Source organism: Cyrtonyx montezumae, unplaced genomic scaffold (assembly GCF_038088225.1).
Source record: "Cyrtonyx montezumae isolate F1298 unplaced genomic scaffold, pur_monq_1.0 scaffold_23, whole genome shotgun sequence".
Taxonomy (NCBI): domain Eukaryota; kingdom Metazoa; phylum Chordata; class Aves; order Galliformes; family Odontophoridae; genus Cyrtonyx; species Cyrtonyx montezumae.
This window is the reverse complement of record NW_027071970.1, coordinates 1,607,140-1,631,995: the sequence shown is the minus strand read 5'-3', so window position 1 is coordinate 1,631,995 and position 24,856 is coordinate 1,607,140. Positions and strand designations below refer to the sequence as shown.

General features: G+C 51.8%; 3 protein-coding genes across 5 annotated transcripts in view; 2 read left to right on the top strand and 1 right to left on the bottom strand.

The window, feature by feature from the left end:
• Positions 1-937: 937 nt before the first annotated feature.
• FBXO21 (F-box protein 21) lies at positions 938-17,995 on the top strand. Its single transcript, XM_065738750.1, has 12 exons — positions 938-1,121; positions 3,970-4,105; positions 5,586-5,680; positions 7,680-7,801; positions 9,515-9,661; positions 10,286-10,419; positions 10,633-10,769; positions 11,559-11,735; positions 12,401-12,533; positions 14,756-14,946; positions 15,849-16,006; positions 17,602-17,995. The coding sequence occupies exons 1-12, from the start codon at positions 940-942 to the stop codon at positions 17,778-17,780; spliced, it is 1,791 nt and encodes a 596-aa protein (XP_065594822.1). The 5' UTR covers positions 938-939; the 3' UTR covers positions 17,781-17,995.
• Positions 17,996-18,874: 879 nt separating this feature from the next.
• Positions 18,875-21,367, top strand: TESC (tescalcin). The gene is made up of 8 exons (XM_065738757.1): positions 18,875-18,974; positions 19,779-19,848; positions 20,148-20,228; positions 20,591-20,730; positions 20,816-20,877; positions 20,947-21,054; positions 21,137-21,184; positions 21,249-21,367. The coding sequence occupies exons 1-8, from the start codon at positions 18,917-18,919 to the stop codon at positions 21,324-21,326; spliced, it is 645 nt and encodes a 214-aa protein (XP_065594829.1). The 5' UTR covers positions 18,875-18,916; the 3' UTR covers positions 21,327-21,367.
• Positions 21,368-23,695: 2,328 nt separating this feature from the next.
• Positions 23,696-24,856, bottom strand: part of FBXW8 (F-box and WD repeat domain containing 8) — a 46,403-nt gene continuing 45,242 nt past the window's right edge. For 2 of the 3 annotated variants that reach the window (XM_065738755.1, XM_065738756.1), the window contains exons 10-11: positions 24,457-24,573; positions 23,696-23,913 (exon numbers count right to left, since the gene is read on the bottom strand). In XM_065738755.1, the coding sequence (XP_065594827.1) occupies positions 23,769-23,913; positions 24,457-24,573 (262 nt within the window). In that variant the 3' untranslated portion in view covers positions 23,696-23,768. The remainder of the gene's footprint in view (positions 23,914-24,456; positions 24,574-24,856) is intronic. The other variant, XR_010622372.1, reaches the window with a different exon arrangement.

Sequence of the window (24,856 nt, the reverse complement as noted above, 5' to 3'; positions counted from 1 at the left end):
TTTGGTGTTTTTTTTTTCTTTTCTTTTTCTGGTGGCCTTTTTCCTAAAGAGCAGTGGTTCCACGCTGAGAAAGGAGACCGCCCTGTGAAGGGCAGCAGCTTTCGGGCAGGTCACTCTCAACATTTCCATTGCAGAGGTTTACTAAACTCTTCAGCTGCGGGTAAATTCTGCCCTGCCGGACGGGACCCCCATTTCTCTCCCCTCCCTGGTCCTCCTGCTCCTTCCTCCCTCCCCTCAGCTCCTCCTCGTGTCACCGTGCCTTCATTTGGTTGATAAAACGATTCCGGACCGGCACGTTGACGTTCCTCTCACTTGGCATCCCATCCGACACGTGGAGAGGGGTGGGTTATCTCGCAGCTTCTCGTGTGATTCCAAGGTGGGCTTCTTCTGAGGAGCTCAGGGGTGGGGACAGCAGGATCAGTGCCGTTTGCGGTCAGAAACACGGTTTTCCCCTACCTCTGAGCTCCCGATGCTGCTAACATCTCTGCCATTCGTACACTGTCCTCCAGCCCCCTCTCTTGGACCGACGCTGGCTCTGTTTGCAACATATCCACACTGTTCTGAAGCATGCACCTTTCTGTATAGCCCCGAGATTTTACGGAATACTTATGCCTGTTTGCATCACAGTCAAAATAATAATAATAAAACAGAACTAAAATAACACAGACAGACCTCATCCTTCTCGTGTGCGGGCTCTTCACGCTCAAAGCTCCCTCCCGACCCCTTGGCCTCGCTCTGTTTCGCCGCCTGTAGCGCTGCCGGTGACACCCACCAGCCCGCCAGCGCCGAGGGCCTCACAGCGCTGCCGCCCCCCGCAGCGCGGACGCGGGGCACGGCGGGGCGGCGCTTGGCGGACGCTCCCGGGCCGCGGCGCACCGGAAGCGGGAGCTCCCTACAGCCCCTCCCCGCCGCCGGGGGCCGCTCGCGTAACCGGCCAAGATGGCGGCGGCCGAGGCGGAGCGGCCGTGCCTGACGGAGCTGCCGGGCGAGCTGCTGGAGCTCATCCTGTGCTGCGACGTGCTGGGCGCCGCCGACATCGGGCGGGTAGCGTGCACCTGCCGCCGGCTGCGCGAGGCCTGCCAGCCCCGCGGCAAGGTGTGGCGGGAGCGATTCCGCCTCAGGTGGGCAGCGCGGGCCGGGGGCCTTCGGAGCCCGCGGGGACCGGGCCTGGTGCTGCCCCGGGGCTGCTTTGGTGATTCGGGGCTCGCTCCTCCCCCTCTCCACTCCCGCACGGGCCGCGGGATGCTGTCTGAATGTCCGATCCAGGTGCTTCGGTGTCTGAAGGGGCTGGAAGAAGAACGGGGCGGGCTTTGTTGCGGGTCTGTGTAATAAGGCAGGGGGAAGTGGTTTCAGGCTGAAAGATCGGTTGTTTTGATTGTTGGAAGAAAAGGAGGTTATCAGGAGTAGCCAGCATGGGTTCACCAATCTATGGTGTTGTCACTGGCTGGGTGGATGGGGGGAGGGCGGTGGATGTGGTCTAACTTGATTTCAGCAAGGCATTTGACACTGTCCCCCATGACATCCTTATAACAAAGCTAAGGAAGTGTGGGACAGATGAGTGGACAGTGCAGTGGGTTGAGAACTGGCTGACTGGCAGAGCACAGAGGGTTGTCGCTGGCGGTGCAGAGTCCGGTTGGAGGCCTGTGACCAGCGGTGTCCCCCCAGGGTCTGTGCTGGGTCCAGTCTTGTTCAACATCTTCATCAGTGACCTTGATGAGGGGATAGTGGCCACCCTCAGCAAGTTTGCTGATGATACGAAGTTGGGAGGATTGGCTGACACACCTGAAGGCTGTGCTGCCATTCAGCAAGACCTGGACAGGCTGGAGAGCTGGGCAGTCAGAAACCAGATGAAATTTAACAAAAGCAAGTGTAGAGTCTTGCACCGAGGGAGGAATAATTGCATGCACCAGTACAGGCTGGGGGATGAGCTGCTGGAGAGGAGCTCTGCAGAGAGGGACCTGGGTGTCCTGGTGGGCGACAGGTTGACCATGAGCCAGCAGTGTGCCCTCGTGGCCAAGAGGGCCAACGGCATTCTGGGATGCATTAAAAAGAGCGTGGCCAGCAGGTCAAGGGAGGTGATCCTCCCCCTCTACTCTGCCCTGGGGAGGCCTCATCTGGAGTACTGTGTCCAGTTCTGGGCTCCCCAGTACAAAAAAGACAGGGATCTCTTGGAAAGAGTCCAGCTCAGGGCCACAAAGATGGTGAAGGGCCTGGAGGAGCTCCCCTGTGAAGAAAGGCAGAGTGAGCTGGGTCTGTTCAGCCTTGAGAAAAGAAGACTGAGAGGGGACCTGATCCAGGTGTATAAATAACTGAGGTGTGGGGGACAAAGTGGCGAGGCCAGACTCTTTTCAGCAGTGTGTGGAGACAGGGCAAGGGGGAACAGACGGAAACTGCAGCACAGGAGGTTCTGCACGAATGTGTACAAGAACTTCTTTACAGTGAGGGTGAGGAGCACTGGCACAGGCTGCACAGGGGGGTGGTGGGGTCTCCTTCTCTGGAGATATTCAAGACCCACCTGGATGCCTACCTGTGTGACCTGGTGTAGGGAACTGCTTTGGCAGGGGGTTGTACTTGATCTCTTGAGGTCCCTTCCAACCCTTGTGATTCTGTGTGTAAGGAAGTTTTTTTCCAGTAAGAGAGCTGTGGCAGTGCACAGGCTGCCTGGGCAAGTGGATGCCTGTCCCTGGAGACACCCAAAGTCAGGGGATGCAACCCTGAGCTCCCTGTTAGGTTAGGTGGCTTTAAAAGGTCCTTTCCAGCCCTGTAATCCTGTGTTCCCCCTATTCCTGAAGCAGACCTGAACATTCTTGTACAAACGGTTCAGATCCACCAGCTGGAATTGGACATGAAGGTGGTCAGCCTGTGCTGCTATGCAAGGACAGCAGACCTGTTGACAGGAGTTTGGACCTTAGCCTCACTGTCCTGGCTGGGTTCCCTCTTGCATAATTGCATTTTATCTCCCTAAAACCGTCGGTATAATTTCAACCCCCTTCAATTCTTCCTTCTTCCCCTGAAATAGATGCTTGTAATTGTTATTACAGCGTGGCTGCATTTCAGCAATAGATGACCAGCTAGGGCTCCACCAGGGGAATGGTTGCCTCGTGATCTGGAGCTGTTTGGTTGGTCTTTAACTGCGACTGCAGCGTGGTTGTGTGATTAACAGGTAGTGACAGACACGTCTGTGCCTCTTGGTCCATTGTGAAAAATTCTACAGAAGTAGTGATTTGAAAAATAAACTGTATACAGGTAGGAACACGTGCATCCTGAATGAAGCAGGTAGTTTTCTTGTACTAGAAAAGTGTGAGTGGTTGGTGTCTTTGTGTTTGTTTTGTTTATAGTGTGTGTGTATGTTTCTTATTTTAAAACTGAAGCACAAAGGCATCCAGCTGTTGTTATTTGAGTTCTCTGCTCCCCTCCAGTAGATGCTGCCACCAGCAAGGGTAATAGCAGGAGCTTGGTTTTTGTGCATCCTTTTAATTAGGCCCACAAGACTAGGAGGAAGAACATAGGACAATGAGTTCTCATTAGATGATAGGTTGGCAAGTTCAGAATGGCAAGTTTTCTTTTACGATAATAAAACTCAGCTCCTGTTTTGCTGATGTGAGACTTGTACTTATATTGGAAAGCTCCAGAGGAAAGTGGCAGAAGTGTTTAGTATATTTAAATATTGAAATACCTGGATTATGAACCTTTTGAAGATTTCCTATTAACACTTGGTGTTCATAGACTGCAGGAGAGCTTAACTTTTAAAATATCCAACAATATTCAATTGAAATCCTTTGATTTGATGCTTTGGTGCTTGAATCATTGAATTAATCTGTACAATTCACATTTAAGGTTGCTTTGTCTCTTGGCAGTATCTTAGCTCCTCAAGTCTTGTAATTACAATAAGCAACATTTTACAGTCCTGGGGGTTATCACTGATGCTGAAACACTAACTAACCCATTTATTTGTATCTTGCTGTACAGGTGGCCATCACTACTGAAGTACTACAACCACACAGACAGTGTTAGCTGGCTTGAAGAATACAAAGCACGGCACAATGCTGGCCTAGAAGCCCAGAGAATTGTAGCTTCCTTCTCCAAAAGGTTCTTCTCAGAGCATGTAAGTCATCTTTTCTATCTATGTGCAATAGCCCAGCTACTTGTTGAGTGCTTTCTGCTACTCTGCCTTTCCTCTGTCTCCTTTTCTTCTGTGCCATCAGAAAATTCTTATTGCCTCTCTTGATGTAAGAATGCTCGGCCACCAGCCAAAATGAGAGCTGGTCCAAAATCCAAAGGTGCAATTTGCAGGAGTTCAAAGCACTCCCTGCAGGTTGGGTGTTGCTGAAATTCTCACTGTGGCTTGAAAAACTCTTTACACGTTGCTACACGTTCAGAGCTCTGGGAACTCAGCAACTTCTGAAGGACTGATAGCTGCCCAGCACATACCACAGCTGGTGGGTTTATCTCACTGCAGGCCTTGTGCAAGGATTTGTTCTCCTGTGAGTTGTCAGAAGTTATTTGAAAGCAGGTCTAATGTACGTGAGGTTCACTGAGATGGAAAGCATGTTATTCAAGTTATTTACACAACCATGGCATCAAGATGTCTTTGTGTCCTGTGTAAAAAGTGAAAAGCTAGTCCCTCTTTGAAATTCACCTGCGTGTGGACCACTGGTTATTCCACTGTCTGTTGGTGGCTGTGGGTTTTGTCTAGCTTTACAGTTTGGGTGAAGCTGGAATTCGGTGGTATAGACAGTAAATGGTCACTCCTCACTAGTTCTTTTGCAAGTACTTTGTATCCCAGTAGAGGGTTCTCCTATGATAAAAGAAACTCCTGTTGAAATTTTCTATCTGATTTTATGCAAATGTTTGACACCTGTGTTTTGACCCCCAGGGAGAAAGGCCACCAAGCCACTAGGATATTAGGAGTTACATGTGTCCAAACTGTTCTTTGTTAACTGTTTCACTGTAGTTGCAGCAGCTAGACATCTTACTGTGAAGATATGTGTGCAAAGGCATTACCTGCTTGCAGAGGCTCCTGACTTCCTACTGTTTCAATCATGTATGCAAACGCTGTTGAGGCTGTTACTCAGCAGTAACCAAACACCCGAAAATTAGGACTGCCTCCTGTGGGGCTAGAGGCTGCAGCTTGTTTCCTGACATGGAATTGCAGGGAGGAGACTTTCAACCAAATTCTGCTGGATCCAGTGGGGTGCCCACTAGGATATGGTATAATGGGAATTGCATTCCCCATTTTTTTTTTTTTTTTACAGTTGATTCAACCTTAAAATTGCTTTTAGCTTGGGCCCAGTCTGCATGGGATCTGATATGCTTGGGCTGGTCCATACAACTCTGCAGGAGCCCTGAATGCTATTATAGTTAGCTCAGGTTGCTGTAGGGTGCTCCTCAATTCGTTACTGGATCTTTGTAATGATCAGTGGAGTGGAGGCCATGAGTAGCCAGCTCTCTGAGCTTGAATATTCCATAGGTCTTAAAAGATGTTAAAAAAATCAAACAAAATTGGTTTTGAGACATCCTATGAAATAATGTTCTTTAGGAAATAATCTGTTGTGCTCTGCATAAATCAGTGTCTGATTTTACAGGTTCCCTGTGATGGATTCAGTGACATTGAGACTCTTGGGTGCCCCAGTCACTTTTTTGAGGATGAGCTGATGTGTATCCTTAACATGGAAGGCAGGTGAGGAAGCAGGAGGGATTAGAAGTGAAGTGGGTTTTGGCCTTTCACTGGTTAAAGGAGAATGAGACTGTGGAGAATGCCTGATGTTAGCTTCTGTCCTTTTGTCACTCATAAACCAGCATCCCCAGACTTACTGAGGCTGGGGAGTATTGCTCTGCATTAAAGATTCAGAATACATTTAATGTTCCCAGGAGGAAGCCATGTTAACTGTTCCACAAGAAGGAGGTCCTCTGGCTTCTTGTGCTTGCTTGCTCCCTTGCAGGTTTACAACATCTGTCAGTATACATTCTGTGTACCTTCTTCTCTGCAGTGGTTTTGGCTTAAGGAGCTCTCATCCCTGTGTTCCTTTGTTTTGTCAGTTTTTATTTAAGCTGGGATCAGTTTGCTGCACTGAATTGCAGGGTGGCCCCACAGTACAGCAGGGAGCAGAAGTATTTGTGTGGATTGCCACTGTAAAGCCCTGCATCAGTTTCAACCTCTTCTTGTTGCCTTTCTTAGCTGTAATAGCTACGTACCATTTTTATCCCCAAATAAACAGCCGAGTTTAATTGAGCCACTGCAAAATTTGCTGTCCTGTAAATTATTTAGACAGGTGAAATGAAACTTCTGGTTCATATCTGCCTGGGTGTTCTCATTACTGTGATTAACAATGAGCAAGATGAATAAGTTGCTGGTTTACTTGAAGGTTTTTCTGCTGGGAGCATATAAACCATGCTGGTTTTGCTGTGATACAAAGCAGCAATAGATTTGCCTTAATGGGCTCTAATAGCCTTGATTAAAGGGGCTATTAGTAGAGCTTGGAAAAAACAAAACTGGCATGACAATCATCTCATTTTTTTTTTTGTTTTTGCTTTTTCACATCCATTTTATTACCTTCTGTATTTGAACTGGGACTAAATATCTCTCATTTGACAACTGGTTAAAAAGCTTTTGAGCTTTTGCACTGGCCAAATGCCTCCCTGTAAAGCAGAATTGATGCTAATTTCACCCTGATTAAGCTGTAGTTGTTGCCATTCAGGAGCATTAGGCTAAATCATTTCTCTGGAAGATAGCCCAGTAAAACAGTTGTCCCTTTTGAGCATCCCAAATCATTGGAAGAGGTTGAAATGTTATGAGGTTTGATTGTTCTCCTGTTCAGTGGGGTGGGTAAGACTGATTTGACCTGCAGTCTGGAAGAGAGAAAATAGGAGCAGCGGAAGAGTTACTTTGCTGAAAAAAGAAGCTGAATTTGTTTCATAAACATGGCAAGGGTAGAGCCTGGGAATCAGTTGAATCCTCCCTTGTTTTCTGGGGAGAAGGCAGGGCTTTGTGCCATTCCTAGCTGTTTGGTGAAGTGCTCAGTGAAGGCCTGGGTAATAGGCCAGCTGTTGTGTAGATGTGTGTGATTTGGATGCCTCCAAGTTGGCCTGTCATACTTCAGGTGACTTCTTCAAACCTTATCTGGATAGCAAGTGACTGTTCCTGCTTCTTGGCCACTCTGCCTTCGCTTGCTGATTTAGAAAGTGAAGAGACCTTACTATGAAATCTGTAAGGTTTTGGGCTGCTGATCCCTTCCTGCCTTTTCCAAGTAAAGGGATATTTTCTCTGGGAATTTTCTGAATGCTGTTGGACATACATTCATGTTCCTCATCAGTGTTTATTATTGGTGAGAGGATGTTTTAACATTGTGTTCTGGAGGGATTAGAGTCAGAGGATAATGTTTTATGAATAAAACACAGGATTTTCATCAGATATTCCTGAGCTACTTTAATCAGGATCTGTGTTATTTCCCACAATACTATATCTTCTCAAAATACCATCTCAGTGGCTGGATGAAAATTGGAGACAATAATAGGAGCAATGTTTTGCAAGTGTTATAAGTTGTGTTTCTTCTGATGATGAATTTGTTCTTAACGTTTGCCTCTTCGGTGACTGTCTTGCTTAGAAAAGCAGTGTATGAAATGCTAGTGCTCCAAGTGCTTGTTTAGGGCAATACAACTTTTTGTATTTGAATATGCAGGAAAGGTCTCACCTGGAAGTACTATGCAAAGAAAATTCTGTACTTCCTGCGGCAACAGAACATATTAAAAAACCTGAAGGAGTATCTCCAGCGCCCTACAGATCAGCAGTCGTTTCTGGAGGGTAAGTCCTTGGCAGGAGTGCCCTGCAGAGCACTTCACAGCTCTCCATCGTTGTTTCACTCAGGCAGAGGCTTCCTTGCTTATATTTCAATTAACCTGTGAGTGACAAATCCAAAGATTGGATCTTTGAGGCACCTGAAGTCCTCACATATCAACAGGAATCGCATAGTGTTGTATCAGAATATCAGCTTTCCGTTAGCTTGTCAGCACTGTGTGCTTGAGTGGTTGTGTGTGGACAGGTAAGCAGAGAAGCAATGGGAAGACATCAGAATACTTGCATTTGAAGCTTGAAAAATCCACTAAAAAGAATGGCATTGACTCAGCATCCTTGTTAGCTGACATTGAAGAAAATGTGGCCCATGGGCCGTGCGTGGCCTAACAGTCCAACTAATCTGATTTTGAGTCAGATTCCTGCTCCCTCCTTTCCCAGGAACAAGTGCAGGCGGGGTGTTGCAGCTCACAGCCTGTCTGTGGTGTCCCCAGAGCTGTCTGCTGCACATGGGAACTGTGCACAGTAGAGCTGAGTGGTGGAGAGAAGGCTCATGCACACTGCAGTGAAGGAAAAAGACTGTACTGCAGCTCGTAACCTCAGTTTATTGGATTATGCTCTGCTTTAATCTTTCTGTGGAGACCACCTTTGAAAGGAGATGAAATGGGCCAGTGTGTGAAGAAGAGTCCCTTACTGTCAGCATGCACCTCAGAGTATCATAGGAGAGGTTCTGTAGCAGCAAACGTGGTTCTTACTGGTGATAGGACCCTTTGAAGAAGGGATTGAGTTAGGAAAAGCCAAAGGTGGCCTTTTCTGGAAGAACCAAGATAATTAACTGTGGCTTAATTATGTGAGCCATAAATACACGTGTTTGTCTGCCATGCAGGTGCAGTTACAGCACTGACAAGTGGACTTCTGGGAAGCTTTGCCCAGCCAGAATGGGAGGCACTAGGGAGAGAAGATGTGGCTTGGAGGCCTGTTAAGGTTCTGCCACTTGAATAGAAGCTTGTCATGGAGGTGATAATGAAGCACTATAGGAGGCTGAAGGAGGCATGATCAGTCCTGTATTCTTGCAGTTAAATACAGTTGACTCCAAAAGTTGAGCAATGCAGGGCCTTCGGAAAAGAGTGTTCTTGATTGATAAGATGACAAGGAGAAGATTTTGTGAAGAGCTTTATTTATTTATTTATTTATTTGACGGAAGAGGTTTGGGCAGCAGAAAAATGAAAACCTCTTCTGTTCTAGTGGATTTCTGACATGAAGATGGAGAGCGGGCATGGGAAGATGGATGTGGCAGAGAGGGAACAATGAGCAAGAATGATGATGATTTAGGATGTGGCTGGAAGGAATCAGAACTGATGTAGAAGTGAAGTTGAGGTTGCTTGAGGCTCTGAATAAGAAGCATTATGAGTTGGGAGGATGCCAGTGAGACAGGAGTTGGCTGGTGTAGTAAGGCTGGTCTATCAGCCTACCTGCTCTGTGTACCAATTAATCCTTCCAGGATGGTGGGCTGGGTTCTGCTGACTTTAACTGGTGCTTTTTGCTGCCAGCTTTGTTCTTTACATTTTGTGATAAACCCGACGTACAAAACAGAGCTTGCAAAAGATAGCTTTTGTGTTCTGCTGCAACTGCTTGCTGTGTGCCATAGGCCTGGAACTTTGAGTAGCTGAAACTAAGCCAAGAGAAAACTGAAGTCCTGTTTCTTATATAGTTTGTTCTTTCCAGGTGCTGTTTTAATTGACCAGTACTGTAACCCGCTGTCAGACATCTGCTTACAAAGTGTCCAGGCACAGGTGGATGAGATCACAGATAAAGTGCGCAGAGTTCTCCGGGCAAAAAATCCAAGGCACCCCAGCGTGGCTTCCAAGGCAGGTACTGTATGCAACTATGTTCTACTTGAAGGCATTTCTTCAAGACTCAGTGTGGGCAGATAAAGCTGCAGTCCTTCAACAGCTGTTTCACTTTCAGTATTGTTCCTCATCTCACTGAAGCGTGTTCTGACATTTACTTAAACCAGTGTTGAGGCAACAGCTGTTTGTTCAACCCCAGGAGCTCAGTCAGCCCAGGGTTGTCTCTCCATGTGATGCTGTTTATGCAAAAAGGATTGGTTAGTGGCAGGATTATTTTTTTTCCGCATATGTCCCTGAAGTCTTAAGGAGTTGTGATGCATGCAGCTCAGCTGTGGGACAGGGGATCAGCCTTTCTTTCTCTGCAAGTCTGAGAAAGTCAGCAGCAATAGAAAATGTTCATGCTTTACATGACCCACAGTCAGGCAGAATCTTACTCCTTTTATAAGGAGTTTTATAAACACTTGTCTAATCCATGCTGTCTTTCAGAGAGAGAATGAGTGTCTGTCTGTCTGTGTACCTCCAGTCTCTCAACTTGAATCAGCACCTCGTGTTCCCAGTACATACAAGAGTTCTGGTGTGAAGTGCTGTATGTAAAAGTTAAGTGCACGTGTTTTCTTAGTCTCTATTGCTCTACATGTGTTTTTAGGAGACATCCTGATTCCAGAAGTGGAGCTTCAGCGGCAGGTGCTCGATGCTATGAATTGTGTCCTGTATGAGCAGTTAAAGTACAAAGGAAATGAACTGGATTACTACAACTCCCTGAATTCCTACATTCATCAGGTATGTGTTAGGCAGAAACTATGGTGCATTCTTTGTGGTGTTTGATTTGTCTAAGCATAGCCAGGCAAGTCATTCTGTCTCTGAAGTTTGTTGTAAAATCTGTATGTCATATTTTAGTGCTCATTCTGACAGGTTGGTGTGTTTCCATTTGTGAAATCAAGCCTTGGTGCTCGTTTTGTTTTTCGTAATACCCCTTGTATTCTTGTCCCTCAGGTTTTGATCCGCAGAACAGGAATCCCCATCAGTTTGTCTGTGCTTTATTTAACAATTGCCAGGCAGCTGGGAGTCAAACTTGAACCGGTCAACTTCCCTAGTCACTTTCTGCTGCGATGGTGTCAAGGAAAAGAAGGGTAAGTGATCTGCTGGACTTCAGAGTTTTATCCAGTTGTAAATGCCAGAAGGAGTTTGCAGCTGCAGGCCTACACCAGAATGTTGAGTTATTTTCTGTCATTATAAGCTATATAGAAGAGAAGATGAGCTCTAAAGAAACTTTCCCAGAACTCAGCTCTGCCCTTAATGATGAACAGTAGCACTGCCTGGCTGTGAAATAACAGTAGCCACGAGGTAATGTTTTCCTTACATAATAAGATTACAAAAAGCTGAAAAGAGAGTAAAAGGTGCTGATTTCACATAACCTGTCACACAGAACAGCTCCTAGAGGCCATTGCTGCTGTGCACTCCAGTACTTCTGCTGGGTCAGTGCAGCAAACACCTTTGACCACATCACGGTCAGTTTACAGAAACGTCTATTTTGTGAAGGATGTCAGAGCAGTGGTTTTATGTGTGCATGCATACACACACACGACTTCAGCTGCCATGTATGTGCTCTCTGTTACACGTTCCCTGCAGCATCATAATGTAGACTGGCAATAAATACAGCAAATCTGAAAGTATCTGAAGAAGAGAACTGACATGACAGAGTGAAAATGACCACCTAGTTTCTCTGTCTTTTCCCATGTACGTTTAGCTGAAGAGGAAACTAGGAGGGAAGAGAAGGCAGCAGGTAATCTCTTTTTAGGAGGGAGCTGGGGTATAAATGATGTTTGGCTTTTTAAAATTAACCTTGAAAGTGCTGAAAGGAGAACAGAAACAGGTAATCCTGCTTTACCATGAGACATAACAACCTGATGTCTTACTAGAAGCACAGATATCTTTGACTACACCTACATTGATGCCTTTGGGAAGGGGAAGCAGCTGACGGTGAAGGAGTGCGAGTACCTCATAGGCCACCATGTGACAGAGGAGTTCTATGGGGTGGTGACTTCAAAGGAGGTCCTGCAGCGTATGGTGGGAAATCTCCTCAACCTGGGGAAAAGGTGAGTTGTAAAAGGAAAAGGGCCCACGATGTGCTGGCTGCCTGTCTAGTGCTTGTGCATCACTGTGCTTGAGTGAGTGGGCGTCAGTCACACCAGGCAGTCTTGAAAACTCAGGATGTCACGTCACAGTGTCTGGTTGCTTTTAGTCACGTGCAGCAGCATTGCATGGAAGCAAGGATATTTAGTGAGACCGTTTTCACTCAAGGAAATGGGCAGATGTTTGTTTTTTCCTGTGTGTAAAGCAGATAGGAGCCATTCTCTTTAGAGCAGAGTTCTTCATTATGACCAGGTATGTGTGACCCAAGTGCTTAATGAGCAGTGGCCAGACGACTATTTGAGCATTCAAAAGTCTGTTTTTATTTTCAAATATCCCTTGTAATCACTTTCCCAATCAGCATTAGATAGAAATCGTAGAGTAAAGGGATTGCTTTAGGTGTAATTTAGCAAGGGGAACAAAAGGAAATTTCAGAAGGTAATGACTTGGAGAATGAATTCTCTGACCTGTACAGGGGGAGGGTAAAGGTCAATTTTCAATTGTCTAGCATTTTTTTTCTGAGCGGGCTGTTGGAGGTGACACGTGGCAGCCTGGAATCACTGAGTACCAGAGTACTAGGGATAGGAATTGAAGAGCTAGCCTTACAATTGAGTTTCTTTTTTGCTGGCAGAGAAAGCACTGATCAGTCTTATCAACTCTTGAGAGACTCGTTGGATCTGTACCTGGCCATGTATCCGGACAATGTGCAGCATCTAATGCTCCAGGCTAGGTTATACTTCCACCTGGGAATCTGGCCAGAAAAGGTACCTCGGCACTCGGTCGTGTGTTTTCTGGTAGGCTGAGCATTATTAACACTAGTCTATTGATCTTCAGACTACATCAGCTTGCATTACAGCCTGCTACAAGTTGTTTCTGTAATAAACACAATTGAACGAGTTATCACGTTTCGGGGAATCAATTCCTGCCACGTGAAGCAGGGAAAGAGGAGGATGCTTGTTTGCCCTGAGGGGGAGTTGTATGCAGCCTCGGGTCTGAGTCACAAACGATGCTTTACTGCCAGAGTCTGATGCTTTGTCTTAAAAGCAATACTTTGGACTTGTAGCCGTGGGTTACAAGAGCACTCTGCTTGGTGTGCCTCTGTTGTGGTGGTGGTGTTAGAACTTCTACAGGACTCCTATAAAAGGAGCAGTTTCCTTATCAGGAAACATGGAGGAAATTATCTTTTACAAACACAACCAGACGTGTTCTCTGAAAGCTCAGTTACACAGTGTGAAAAAGCAACGTGGAAAGAATCCCAAGGACAGGAATTTTGATACCACCTTCAGCCTTGAGGAATCTTGTGAACGTGGGAAAGGTGGTGCAGCAGTATTTCTTCTGTGTCACTGCAGTAAAGGGGAGTCCCTTAATCAAAACTGCCTGTGCTTATTTAGTGAACATCACTTGCTTAGCAGTGCCTTTGCTGCACCTAAGTGTTAGGTACGAGTGAGGAGGCAGAAGTATTGCTGGCAGCACAGTTTTACCTCTAAATTAACTGAGGCATATGATTGCTGGAGAGAGAAGGTGCCTTCCTTTTGAGAAATGAACTGTGCTAAGCTTACTGTTCCTATCTTATGGCAACAAGTCTTAGGGTTCCTGCTGAAAAAGCAGCTGTGCACAGGGGGGCTGGCTGAGCTGAAGTGCCAAGCATACATAGAGTACAGCTAGATCATCTCCTTCCTGGCACTCAGCTGTGTGTTGGTGATGCACTGTGGTTAGGAGTTGCACTGTGCTGCCCTCAGGACAGGTAGCAGCCCCCAGTGGCTGACTTCTGCAGGTCTGTCAGGCTTATGTGAAGTGATACGAAATCTTAAAGTTTCTTCAAGCAGAGCTGCCCAGACTGGGGTCCTGCCTTTGCCCAGGGAGGCTGGGAATGCCCCATCTCTGGAGGCATTCAGGGCCAGGCTGGGTGGGGCCCTGGGCAGCCTGATCTGCTGGCTGGCAGCCCTGCCCGTGGCACGGGGGTCATTATGGCCCCTCCAACCAAAGCCATTCTGTGATAAACAAAATGGTCAGGAATCTGTGGCAGCTGCAGTCACCACACGAAGCCTTTCCCTTTCTGAGGTTTTTCAATTTTCACATCGTTCTTCAGCCACTAAGATGCCAGCCAGCAATTTCAGGTGGTTGAGGAAGCCCGAGTGCTGTTTCTCCCCATACCTAAGACCTCATCTGTTGTTTTCCTGAATAAAGCTTTTTTATTTTCTTTTTTCACCTTTCATGCTGAGTAGCCAGAGCTGGAAATGTTGATGATTTGCCAAGTGCTGAGGGGTGTCAGATTTTGGAATGGAGGTTGGGACCAATGTATCTGCCTTTTTCCAACCTGTTTAGATGATGTTTTTTGTTAAGATCAAGATGCAAGAAGATAGAGCACAGCTTGCCTTGTCTGTCTGTAGCAAACTTGGTGCCAGCTGCTCTGCCCTGGTGCTCTGATAGCATGCCAGCGTGTCTGTAGGCTGCTGTTTTGCATTTCCTTTGGGAGCACTTGTGAAGTTAGCCCCCTTTGGTTACAGTGAGTCAAGCAGGCTCTCTATGCCCCCTTCACTGTTTCGTGGTGCAGCATGGTACAGGTTTCTGCATCTCCTTCTGTGCTGAAGAACTGTTCTCAGCTATAGCAGAAGTCATCTGGAATGGCTTCACAGCAGCAGTGAGGAGACCAGGGAATCTTAGCATTTCAGGAGCCTTGCAGCCCTGTTGTTGCAGCTCGTGCTGCAGCTGGCTTATGTGACTTAGTTTTAGGGAGTTACTTTGCTCAACAGCGCCCTGCCTTGGAAGTAAGGAGCTTTACAAGCAGAGGATGGAGCTGTTTGCAGTGTCTGCAGGCTGTGAAGTGCTTGGGTCTGTGCGTAGAGCACAGGTTCACTCGTGCTCCACTTGTGTGGTGAGATCTAGGCCTGGGCACTCAGACCCAGCTAACTGGGTAAATGCATCTGTACGTGTCTGAGTGCTGTACAGACCTGCTCTGAATCCTTGCGTGTTTTGCTTGCTGAAGGTTCTGGACATCCTGCAGCATATTCAGGCTTTGGACCCATCTCAGCACGGGGCTGTTGGTTACCTGGTGCAGCATACCCTGGAGCACATCGAGCGTCGGAAGGAGGAGGTGGGGCCCGAAGTGAAGCACCGTTCAGATGAGAAACACAAAGAGGTGTACTTCTCAATTGGGCTCATTATGAAACACAAGAGGTGAGCTCTTCAGAAGTTTCCCTGCACTACTGGGGGCACGCACTGTAAGGATGGTTTTATCTGCCCAGCAGGTGCCTGGTGCACGCGTCGTGCTGCATGCCTTCTCAGAGCAGTGGGAGCAGATCTGCCTGTCCTTTATGAGAACAGGCACTTCTGCTGCCGTGAGGTTTGTGAGCTGCCTGTGTGAGTCATCGTGTAGCACGGATAACATTTCCACAGTCCATAGCTCTTGAAGAAACATCAGTAATCAGTTAATGAGGAGCTGTGGAACAGAATCGATTTCAAAGGAGATGAGATTCCTAAGACAGCTTATGAATCTTGCTCTGTGCTATTATTACCCGCTCGTCAGGCATTGCACAGAGGCTTTGTGTTCCTGCCTGTACAACTCTGCTGGAATGACAAGCGAGCTCTGTGTTTCTTCAGCCATTTCTCCATCTCAGCAAGATGTCTGGAGCTCATTTTAAGGGTGTCAGCGGTGTTGGTTGTGATACCTCGCACTTAATCATATCAGCATTCTGCAAACAGTGCTGGCTTTGTTTCTGGAGGTTCAGGATCAGGACTGCCGTGACTGTGTATGGGAACAGTGTGGCTGGTTCCCCTCCCTGTTCCTAGCTTCCTGTTCTCCTGGTTGTTGACATCCCAGTCTCTTTCTCATTCTCATTCTTGTTCAAATCTGCCTTTCCTTTGTCCTCAGCTGTTTGCTGCTGTCTGCTTACCGAGTCACTCCTGGTCATTTCGCTCCTCTCAAAACACAAACACACAGAAGTTGATTGCATCAGCTTTTCCTCCCTTCTCCTGCTCCCTCATAGGAGCCCCCTCTCCCATTTGTGCTGTGTGAGCCTTGGTGGAAGGAGCTGGCTGCAGAGTTTCATCCACGTTTGCTGTGAATTCTCTCTCACTAGGTATGGCTATAACTGCGTGATCTATGGCTGGGATCCTGCCTGCATGATGGGACACGAGTGGATCCGAAATATGAACGTCCACAGCCTCCCCCATGGCCCCCACCAGCCCTTCTACAACGTGCTCGTGGAAGATGGCTCCTGCAGATACGCTGCTCAAGGTGAGCAGGAGCCTCAGTGCTTTCTGTCTGCTCAGAGGCACGCAAAGGGGAAAAAAGGCTTAAGGGAGCAGTCCTTTCAAGGAGCAGGCATAAAGCAAACGTTAAGATGGAGATAGGAGGGAAAATGGTCTTGAATTGGTGGCAGGCTTCTTACTGTCCATGGAACCAGTGCTGCCAGGATTGAGTGTGAAAGTCCATTTCTTTGAAGTCTCCTATTGCCATAGAAACAAACCTGTGTTGGACATGATTGGTTTTCAACCACTTCCTGAAGTTTGAAGTTCTGTAAGCAGCTCTTGCGTAGTGAAATAACAGCTGAAACCAGATCCAGCAAGAGAACACACAAACTCTGCTCGGCAGGGCATGGTTCTGAGCTGCTTTCACCACGAGGCAGCGTGGAGCCAGTGCCATCTCTGGGAAGAACGGGACAGAAGTGAATGTTCTCCAGAAACACCAAGAGGTGCAGAGGGAAAAAAAAAAAGAGAGAACCCCACAGCTGTACTGCATAGTTAACAGATGTACAGTTAACAATGAGCTTTTCAAATATTACGGTGGTCAGGGTGCATAACAAGGAAGATTATCCTGGTGGAAAGGAATAATTGAGAATAAATGAAGTGCTCACCTGTGTCCTGGGCTCACAATGGAAAAACTCCAAAGGAGCAATCTCCAGAAAGAGATCCTGCCCCAGTGCTGCTCAGCCCTTAAATGGGGTCTGGGAGAGCTGGAGCCAGGCTCCACCCCTTCCAATCACACAGGTGCATTGCCTTCACCTGTGCTCCCATGGCTGACTCAGTGCTCACCTCAGGTGATCCAGCAGAGGTTCAGGCCGTGATTCAGCAGCTCCCATACATCTGCCTTTGTAGGTTTAAAGTGCAGGTGTTTCTCATATGGGGACCCAGTGTGTTGCAGGCCTCGTTAAGAGCCTTTAGAATATGTATCGTGTGCCATGGATTGCTCTTAAAACATGCACCTCAGTGACAATTAATCTGGCAATTTCCTGCACTGCTTCTGGAGTTGAGTCATCTCTTAGGGTTGTTTTTTTTTCCCCCTAATTGTTTATAAACATGTATAATTAGCTCTGATTACAGCAGGCTCCTGAACACAGTGCATTCTAGTTAAGCTGCAGGTTGATGCTGTCATCTGTGGCATCCAGCAGTCGTGTTGTTTTAGGGGAAATGGAGGGGCTTGTCTTTGCTTGCTGAGGTCTGAAGTACACCCTTAGATCATGAGGGAAGGGAGCACTTATCCTGACTGGAGCATTCTTAAATGTGGAGTTTTCTCTAAGTCTGTTCTGTTCAAGAAGCATTTAGATGAGGTGCTAAGGGATTGGATTTAGTAGTTGGGTAGGGATAGTGATAGGAGGATGGTTGGACTAGGTGATCTTGTAGGTCCTTTCCAACCTTATGAACCTATTCTGGGTAACCCTCACTGTGGGCCCTTCCCACCAGCTGCAGGCTGGGCTGCAGCTAATCCCTGCCCAGCCTGCCTTCCCTTCCTGCCCCGAGGCGGCCAGAGCCGCACGCCCCGTGCTCTGTACTGCTCTGTACCGCCTTGTGGCTGCTGCTCGTGCTGACATCTGGTGGCTTGCTTTCCTGCAGAGAACCTGGAGCACAACTCGGAGCCTCGGGAGATCCCCCACCCCGACATCGGCCGCTACTTCTCCGAGTTCACCGGCACTCACTACCTGGCCAACGCGGAGCTGGGGATCCGCTACCCCGAGGACCTGGAGCTGACACACACCACAGTCCAGAAGATCTACAGCTCAGGCAAGGAGTGACAGAGCATCCCGAGGACCGAAGCACAGTGTAGCTTTACCCTCTCCGCAAGCCTTGCCCAGAGAGCAAGCTTGGTGACAATCCTTCAGCTTAACGCACTGGAAACTGCATTAAACTCTGTCAGAGGTGCTGCAGCATCTTCCCGTGGCCTGCCCACCCCTTCTGCCCCACAGGGACGCTCTGGCAACGCGGCCAGGCTGAGGGTCCCCTGGAAGATGTGCCCCCTCCTGCACTTGTCCTGCCACGGGGGTTGGTGCAGTGGGGTCCCTGGTGTGGAGGAGCCTTCCCGAGCAGTTCCTTGTCAGTGCAGTGTTGTGGGGTTTTCCTTTTGGTCGTTTCTTTTTTTTTTTACATGCCTCTCATGCAGGTGATGGTTCTTAAAGCCTCTGACGTTCCACTCTGCCTTCTCCAGTCTGAATTTGTGGTCAGCTTCTGTTTCACCTCCTGCTCGTTCACAGGGCTCTGCCCATCTCGGGGCCTGGCAGCAGCAGCAGCAGCAGGGCGTGCAGGGCTGCGTGCACGTCCTGATGCAGAAGAGCAGCTCTGGTGTGAGCACACCCCACCCTGTCCGTCCCCTCGGGCAGCCCCAGGCCCCTGCTGCGTGCTCTGGGGGTGTCTGTGCAGCACGGTGGGGTGGTGGCTGCAGAGGGGCCGTGCTGGGGCGCAGCCGAACTGCTGCGAGGAGCAGAGCCGCTCCTTGCTGCCGCCCCTGCCTTCCTGCCAGGGAAGCTGCACGGCGGGGCGCAGAATGGAAGAGGTTTAGCAGCTCGTTGCGTATGCGTTTCAGCACAACCCAAGGGCCCAAAACCCCAGCAGGAGATTTCAGCCCCGTGTCCTGCATCCCATTCAGCCTCCGCAGCGCTGTACCCGAAGTGAAACTGTCCGTCGGTGTGCTGATGTCAGCTCGGGGCGGGGGGGGGGGGTCGTAAAGGTGGGAGGGGAGAGGTGTGTGTGTGTGGAGGGGGGGGGGGGGAGCGTGCCACGTACGTACCCGCGGCTCCGGAGCATCCCCGGGGATGGTGACCGCCCCCGTCCCCGCGTGGCCGTGGCTGCGCGTGGGTTGGGCGGAGCGGTCCCCGCCCGCAGCGCTCCCGGCGGTGCGGTTTCCCCCGGCGCACAGCGGCGGCGCGGCGGGGCCATGGGCTCGGCTCAGTCCGTGCCCCCCGAGATGCGGGCGCTGGCGGAGCGCACCGGGTGTGAGTAGTGCCCGCGGGACGGGGGGCGGAGGGGAGGGGGCACGGGCAGAAAGTCCCATGGAAAGGTCGGGGCCGGAGGGGGGGGCACGGCCCCACAGCGCTGCGCGGGTGCGCAGAGGGACGCGCCGGGCTGCCACCGCTGCTCCCCGTCCCCCCCCGCGGGGACACCCGCAGCCCAACACCCGCGGGTGGGGGGGAGGGGAGGGGGCAGCCCCAGCGCCCTTCATTTCGGCACTGATTGATTCCCCCCGCCCGCTGCTGGGGGGCTCAGAGTGCTGCTGCCCTGTGCCGGCTTTGGGGAGAAAAGAAATAGAGGAGGACGCCGCTCGTGGCCTCGCGGTGCGGGAGGTGCGGGGCTGAGCCGCGGGCGGCTCACGGACCGTCGTAGCTCCGGTTGCGCTGTGACCGCGATCCTCCCTCGGGCAGCGGGGATTTGGGTTTGGAGATCGTCCCGGTGGGTTAGCTGGGTTAGGTGGGCTGGGGGTGCACGGGGGAAGGGGGGTTGGTGGCCCCAGCGTCACCGCAGAGCCCCCAGTGCTGCCCGTGGGAACTGAGGACAGCACAGGCGCTCCCGGGCGCATTAATGGGGCACTGTGAGCGCCCGGATCAATGCAGGTTCAGGGCTGGGAAACGGCAGTTAACTAACGGAGCCGTTAATTAAACATCATAAAAGAGGGAGGGAGACGGAGCTGCAGTAAGCGCGGGCGCGGTGCTGTGCTCGGCCCCGTTCCCCACGTGCGGCTGTGGCGGAGCGCTCCTCGCGTGTCCCCGCGTGTCCCCTCAGCTCTCGCTCTCCCCCCGCAGTCACTTCGGAGCAGATCGAGCAGCTCCACCGGCGCTTCAAGCAGCTGAGCCACAACAGGAAGACCATCCGGTACGGAGCGCCGGGCCGGGGCCGTCCCCACGCGGACCCAGGGGAGGAGGGAGGGAGGGAGGAGGAAGGCAGCGCCGACCCCTGAGCCCACGTCCCGGAGCATCGCACTGAGCTCCTTGTGCTGGGGACACGAAGCCCCGGGCACCCCAAGCCCCGCTGCTGCACAGTGCTGCTTGCTGGCACTCTGAGTTGGGCCATATTGGGGCAAAACCCCTTTTTCTCGCGGTCGCAGCACGGGGCCGGGATTTCTGCCCGCAGTGTCCCCTCCCCTCCCACCCTCTCTGTGTTGTTCTGTGCAGCAAAGAGGACTTCGACACCATTCCCGACCTCGAGTTCAACCCCATCAGGGCCCGAATCGTGCACGCCTTCTTCGACAAGCGGTACGCGCAGCCCCGAGCGAGGAGCGTAGAGTCACAGCACGGCTGGGCTGGAGGGGCCCTTGCAGCCCCCAGCCCCAAGCCCTGCCCTGGGCTGGCTGCCCCACCCGTGGCCTGGAGCGCTGTGGGGATGGGGCACGCACAGCTCTGCACAGCCTGGGCCAGCGAGAGCTGCACTGAGGTTGGGCAGAGCTGTGGCCCCCGGGGGCTGAGCCGCAGTCAGGATGGAAATGAGGGAAACTGGAGCTGAGCTCCGGGGAAACGCTGGCGCCGGGCTGTGCTCTGCGGCCCAGCAGCCCTGGGGCTGTGTGCTGGGCAGGCTGAGCGATTGAGGCTGCCATCGCCAGCAGCTCCGCTGCCACCAGGAACCTGCGGAAGGCGCCGGCCGGGCTGGCGGAGGAGATCAACTTCGAGGACTTCCTGACCATCATGTCCTACTTCAGACCCATCGAGATGGACATGGACGAGGAGCGGCTGGAGAGCTTCCGCAAGGAGAAGCTCAAATGTGAGGCAGCGCCGTGGGGCAGCGGGGCTCTGGGGGGGGGGGAGGGGCACACGCTGACCCCCTGTCCCGCTCTCACTCCTCCCAGTCCTCTTCCATATGTACGACGCCGACTACGACGGGATCATCACACTGCAGGAGTACAAAGACGTAACGTTCGGGGGCAGCGGGGCCCTCCCTCTGCTGTGCCACCCACCACATCCCCCCCCCGCCCCACAGGTGCTGGATGAGCTGATGTCCGGGAACCCCCACCTGGAGAAGGAGTCGCTGCGTGCCATCGCCGAGGGGGCCATGCTGGAGGCTGCCAGCGTCTGCATGCCCCGCACGGTGCGAGACCGGAGCTGCTCAGCACGGGGTTGGCACGGCGGGGCTGGAAGGGCTGTGACCGTCTGTCTCCCGCTGCATGCAGGGGCCGGATGAGGTGTATGAGGGCATCACCTTCGAGGACTTCCTGAAGGTTGGTGCCCGCGCCGCTTCGTGCCGCCCGCCCGCGCCCGGCCCCGCTCACCCCTTCCCTGCAGGTGTGGAAGGGGATCGACATCGAGACCAAGATGCACGTCCGCTTCCTCACCATGGAGGCCATCGCACACTGCTACTGACTGAGCAGGAGCAGAGCAGCGGGAGCAGGACGGAGCCTTCCCAGCTCTGCAGCGCGGGCACGAGGCCACGTTCTGCCCTCTAGAAACGTAAGGGGTATTTTATCTGCAATAAAAGATATTTCTGTTTTTACTCTTCGCTGAGAAAAATGCTCCGGCCGCTGCCCGGTGCCTGACAGAAAGTTCTCCCTTACGCCGCGTGAAGTTACGGCCCCACCTGCCCGAGTGCCCAGCTCGACCCCACATCCACCGCCTCGAGTGGTGCCACAGCACGGCTGGGATGGAGGCAGCTGGGGCGCGGGGATGTGGGGCTGGAGGACACCGATGGGGGCACAGGGACACAGGGATGCAGGAACACAGAGTCATGGGGACACGGGGACATGGGGGACAGGGATGTGGGGACAGAGGGACGCAGGGATGCGGGCTCCTGGCTGCCCGTGGCTGCCGCCCCCACACGTTCCCACTGGAAATGGAGATAACAGCATTAATAACCGCGCGGCTCGAGGCGGAGCTGTCTCTAAGGCAGCCCGTGCCAGGAGGGAGGAAGGGAGGTAGAGAAAAGGGCAGTGGTTATTTTTAGATAAGCTGGAAAAAAGGTGTTTGTTTTTGTCTTCCAAACCCACTCCCCCCCAATGCCATGGAGCTGCCCCCACCCAGCAGTGGGGCACAGCAGCAGTGGGGCCTGGAGAGCTCTGTCCTCAGCCCCGGGGCTCAGGTGCAGGCTCCTTTCCTGCAGGGATAGCACAGAGGCTGCAGCACTGCGCTGCTGCCCTGGCAATAGCTGCGTGCTGTCCTTCTCTGCCCGAGAACTGCAGCACAGCACTGCACTGCTGCAGTGTTGAGGGAAAAAAACAAACGGCCCTGCAGCCCCAGTTGCCCTCTCCAGGACGATTTCTTGGAGCATCAGCACTTCCCGCTCGGAGCTACGGGCAGCAGGCTGCGCTGTGTGCCAGCCCTGCAGTGGATGCGATGGTCACGGCTGCATGTGCCGCACTGATGAGTGCCCACCCAAGTGGGACAGCTGTGGAAATGAATGCTCCCATCACAGCATTAGGAACCAACAGCAGTGATGGAGCAGCAGCCTGGAAGGACCGCCTGCCCCGAGGAGCTGCAGCTGGGCTGGCGAAGGGCAGAGGGAATGGGGAATGCTTCTCCACTGGAGGGGACCCCAAGTCCTCCAGAGACCGCTTGGGTTGTTCCCATCCAGCCCACGAGCACCAGTCCTGCTGCTCCAAGCCCATTTCCCAGCAGCACGGTGACTGCTGCTGCCATTAGGGCACAGCACCGTGGGATGGATGTGTCCTTGTCACCACAGTGCAGAAACAGAGGGGAAGTTCATGCCCGGAAAAGGTCCTGACATGCACTGGCATGAGGCAACTTATCTGCAGCTTGCAGAGGGAGATGGAGAAAGAACAAAGCTGCCCCGAGATAATGGGGCTGAGATATGGAGGGTCAGCACTGAGCCAAGGACATGGTGAGTGGGGCAAGGCAGGGGGTGGCAGCTCTGAGGTGAGCAGAACAACACAGGGCAGAAGTGCTGTGCTCGGCCACATCAGAGGACACAGTGCTCGAGCAACACTTTCCTGTGCCCCAACAACTGCTGGACAGGCTGCATCTAAGTTCAGCCCGGATGCTTCCCCACACTGCCAGTGCAGTCACAAACACAGGGGGACTGCAGCCCAGTGCAGCTCACAGCCAGCAGGGCACTGCTGTCAGGGACAGACCTGATGGGGAGGAGTCATGGGCTGACGTTTCAGCACGCGGGGGTCCGTTCCCCCCGGCACACCTGTGAACAAAAGCCACAACCACCACGCGTACACATACAGCATCAGAAAACATTTAATCTAGGATTGTAGAGAATTAAAAAAATAATTCATTTTAAAACCGCCCCGAGGAGGGGCGTGCCAGGCACCCATCACACCCCCTCCCAAACCCCACAGTCTGTAGTGCTCGTGCCTGCTTCCAGACACGTCCTGATGCACTCCAGGGAGAAGATGGAGCGGCCCGTTTCAAGCAAAGAAACATCAGATCCACAGCTCTGCAAAGTGCTTTCTCCAAATCCCATTGTTCCTCCCCCAGGAGAGGCTCCTGCCGCCCGTGCTTTCCCTGCTGCTCTTCCCCCATCTCAGCAGTTTGCCACCAGGGCTCGTGCTTCCTGAGCAGCCCACTCTCCCTGCCACAGTGGGATCTGCAGCATTCCTCCCCCAGGCACTGGGACAGAGCACCTCTGCTCACATCCTCCTTCGGGCTCTCAGCTGAAGGACATCTGCTCTAGTGATAAGCTCCGGGGCAGCCCGGCTCCGCTTCGCAGCCCCAGGCTTCCAGCCAAAGCTCAGTGCTCCTGATGCACCCACAGCCAACACAGTCTGCTGCTGCTCACCTGCTGTGCAGTGCCCTTCTGCCTTCGGCCTGGCACGTGGCAGAGGGCAGAGCCAGGGGAGCTACCTAGATGTGGTCGTAGGGAACCGCAAGGCCGATGTTGTAGTTGTAACCCGTCACCTCGTCGTAGGAGGAGCGGCAGATGGGGAGGATGCTCTCCACAGCCAGCTGGTCCACGGAGAACTCGTAGGCAGAGATGATTCCTTGGTGCCTGTGTGGAACACAACGGGACAGCACGGGTAACTGCTGGAGTCAGAGGTTGCCAGGAAGTTCAGTGCTTCAGGAGACGAACTTAAAAGCTCGTCCTTTCTGTGCTGGGGTAAGAGGTGAAGATTCCCTCGTGCCTCCTCGCAGGGACCCCACCAACCCCTGCCAACGTGCACCACACTGCTCTGCAGGCAGGCCCAGAGATGGAGCTGTCATCTGCTGGACTCTGCTCACCCACTGCAGCGGAGGAAGGCAAGCACACCGTAGTCTGATAGCCCCATCAGACATACTAACATCCATAAACACAAAGCCTGGAGCTGAAATACCAATAGTTTTCCTTCAGGAAGAGACATCATCACTAATATTTAAAGGAAGGGAAAGGCTGCATTCCCTGTCTTGCTACTCACCACCCTAAATAAGAAATGCTTTTTTCTGTGCTCAGAGGCAGAGAGCCAAAGCTAATCAGCAGTTTTGAAAGGCTACTCTCTTTTCTGTTTTCCAGCACACTCTGCCTCTGTTTGTGCTCACCCAGCAGAGCCACGCTCACCTGCGGTGCGCGGTGAGGTCGTCGTCCATGATGCTGGCACCGCACGGAGTTTTCTCATCAGGGATGTTTGCAGTGATGAGGCTGTGAGAATTGAACCATACATAGCGCACGGGATGCCTGAAAAAGAAACCCTGCTTGCATGGGACTCCTCAAACCCGAGCGCAGGACCAAGTAAGGACTGAGCCAGCTCAGTGCCCGGGAAGCGTTTGGCTGAGCTGGATGAGCGGCCTTTACCACCACCTAGCGGACTGTTACTGGGACACGGCTGAACTCGCAGCACACCGTCTCCAAAGCACCCAGCGAGGGCTGGTGCAGAAATGCACTACAAGGCACGGGCGAAGAGGGCTGGGCCTTCCTTGCCCCTGGCTGGTGAACCTCCTAACCCTGAGCTGAGGAGGGG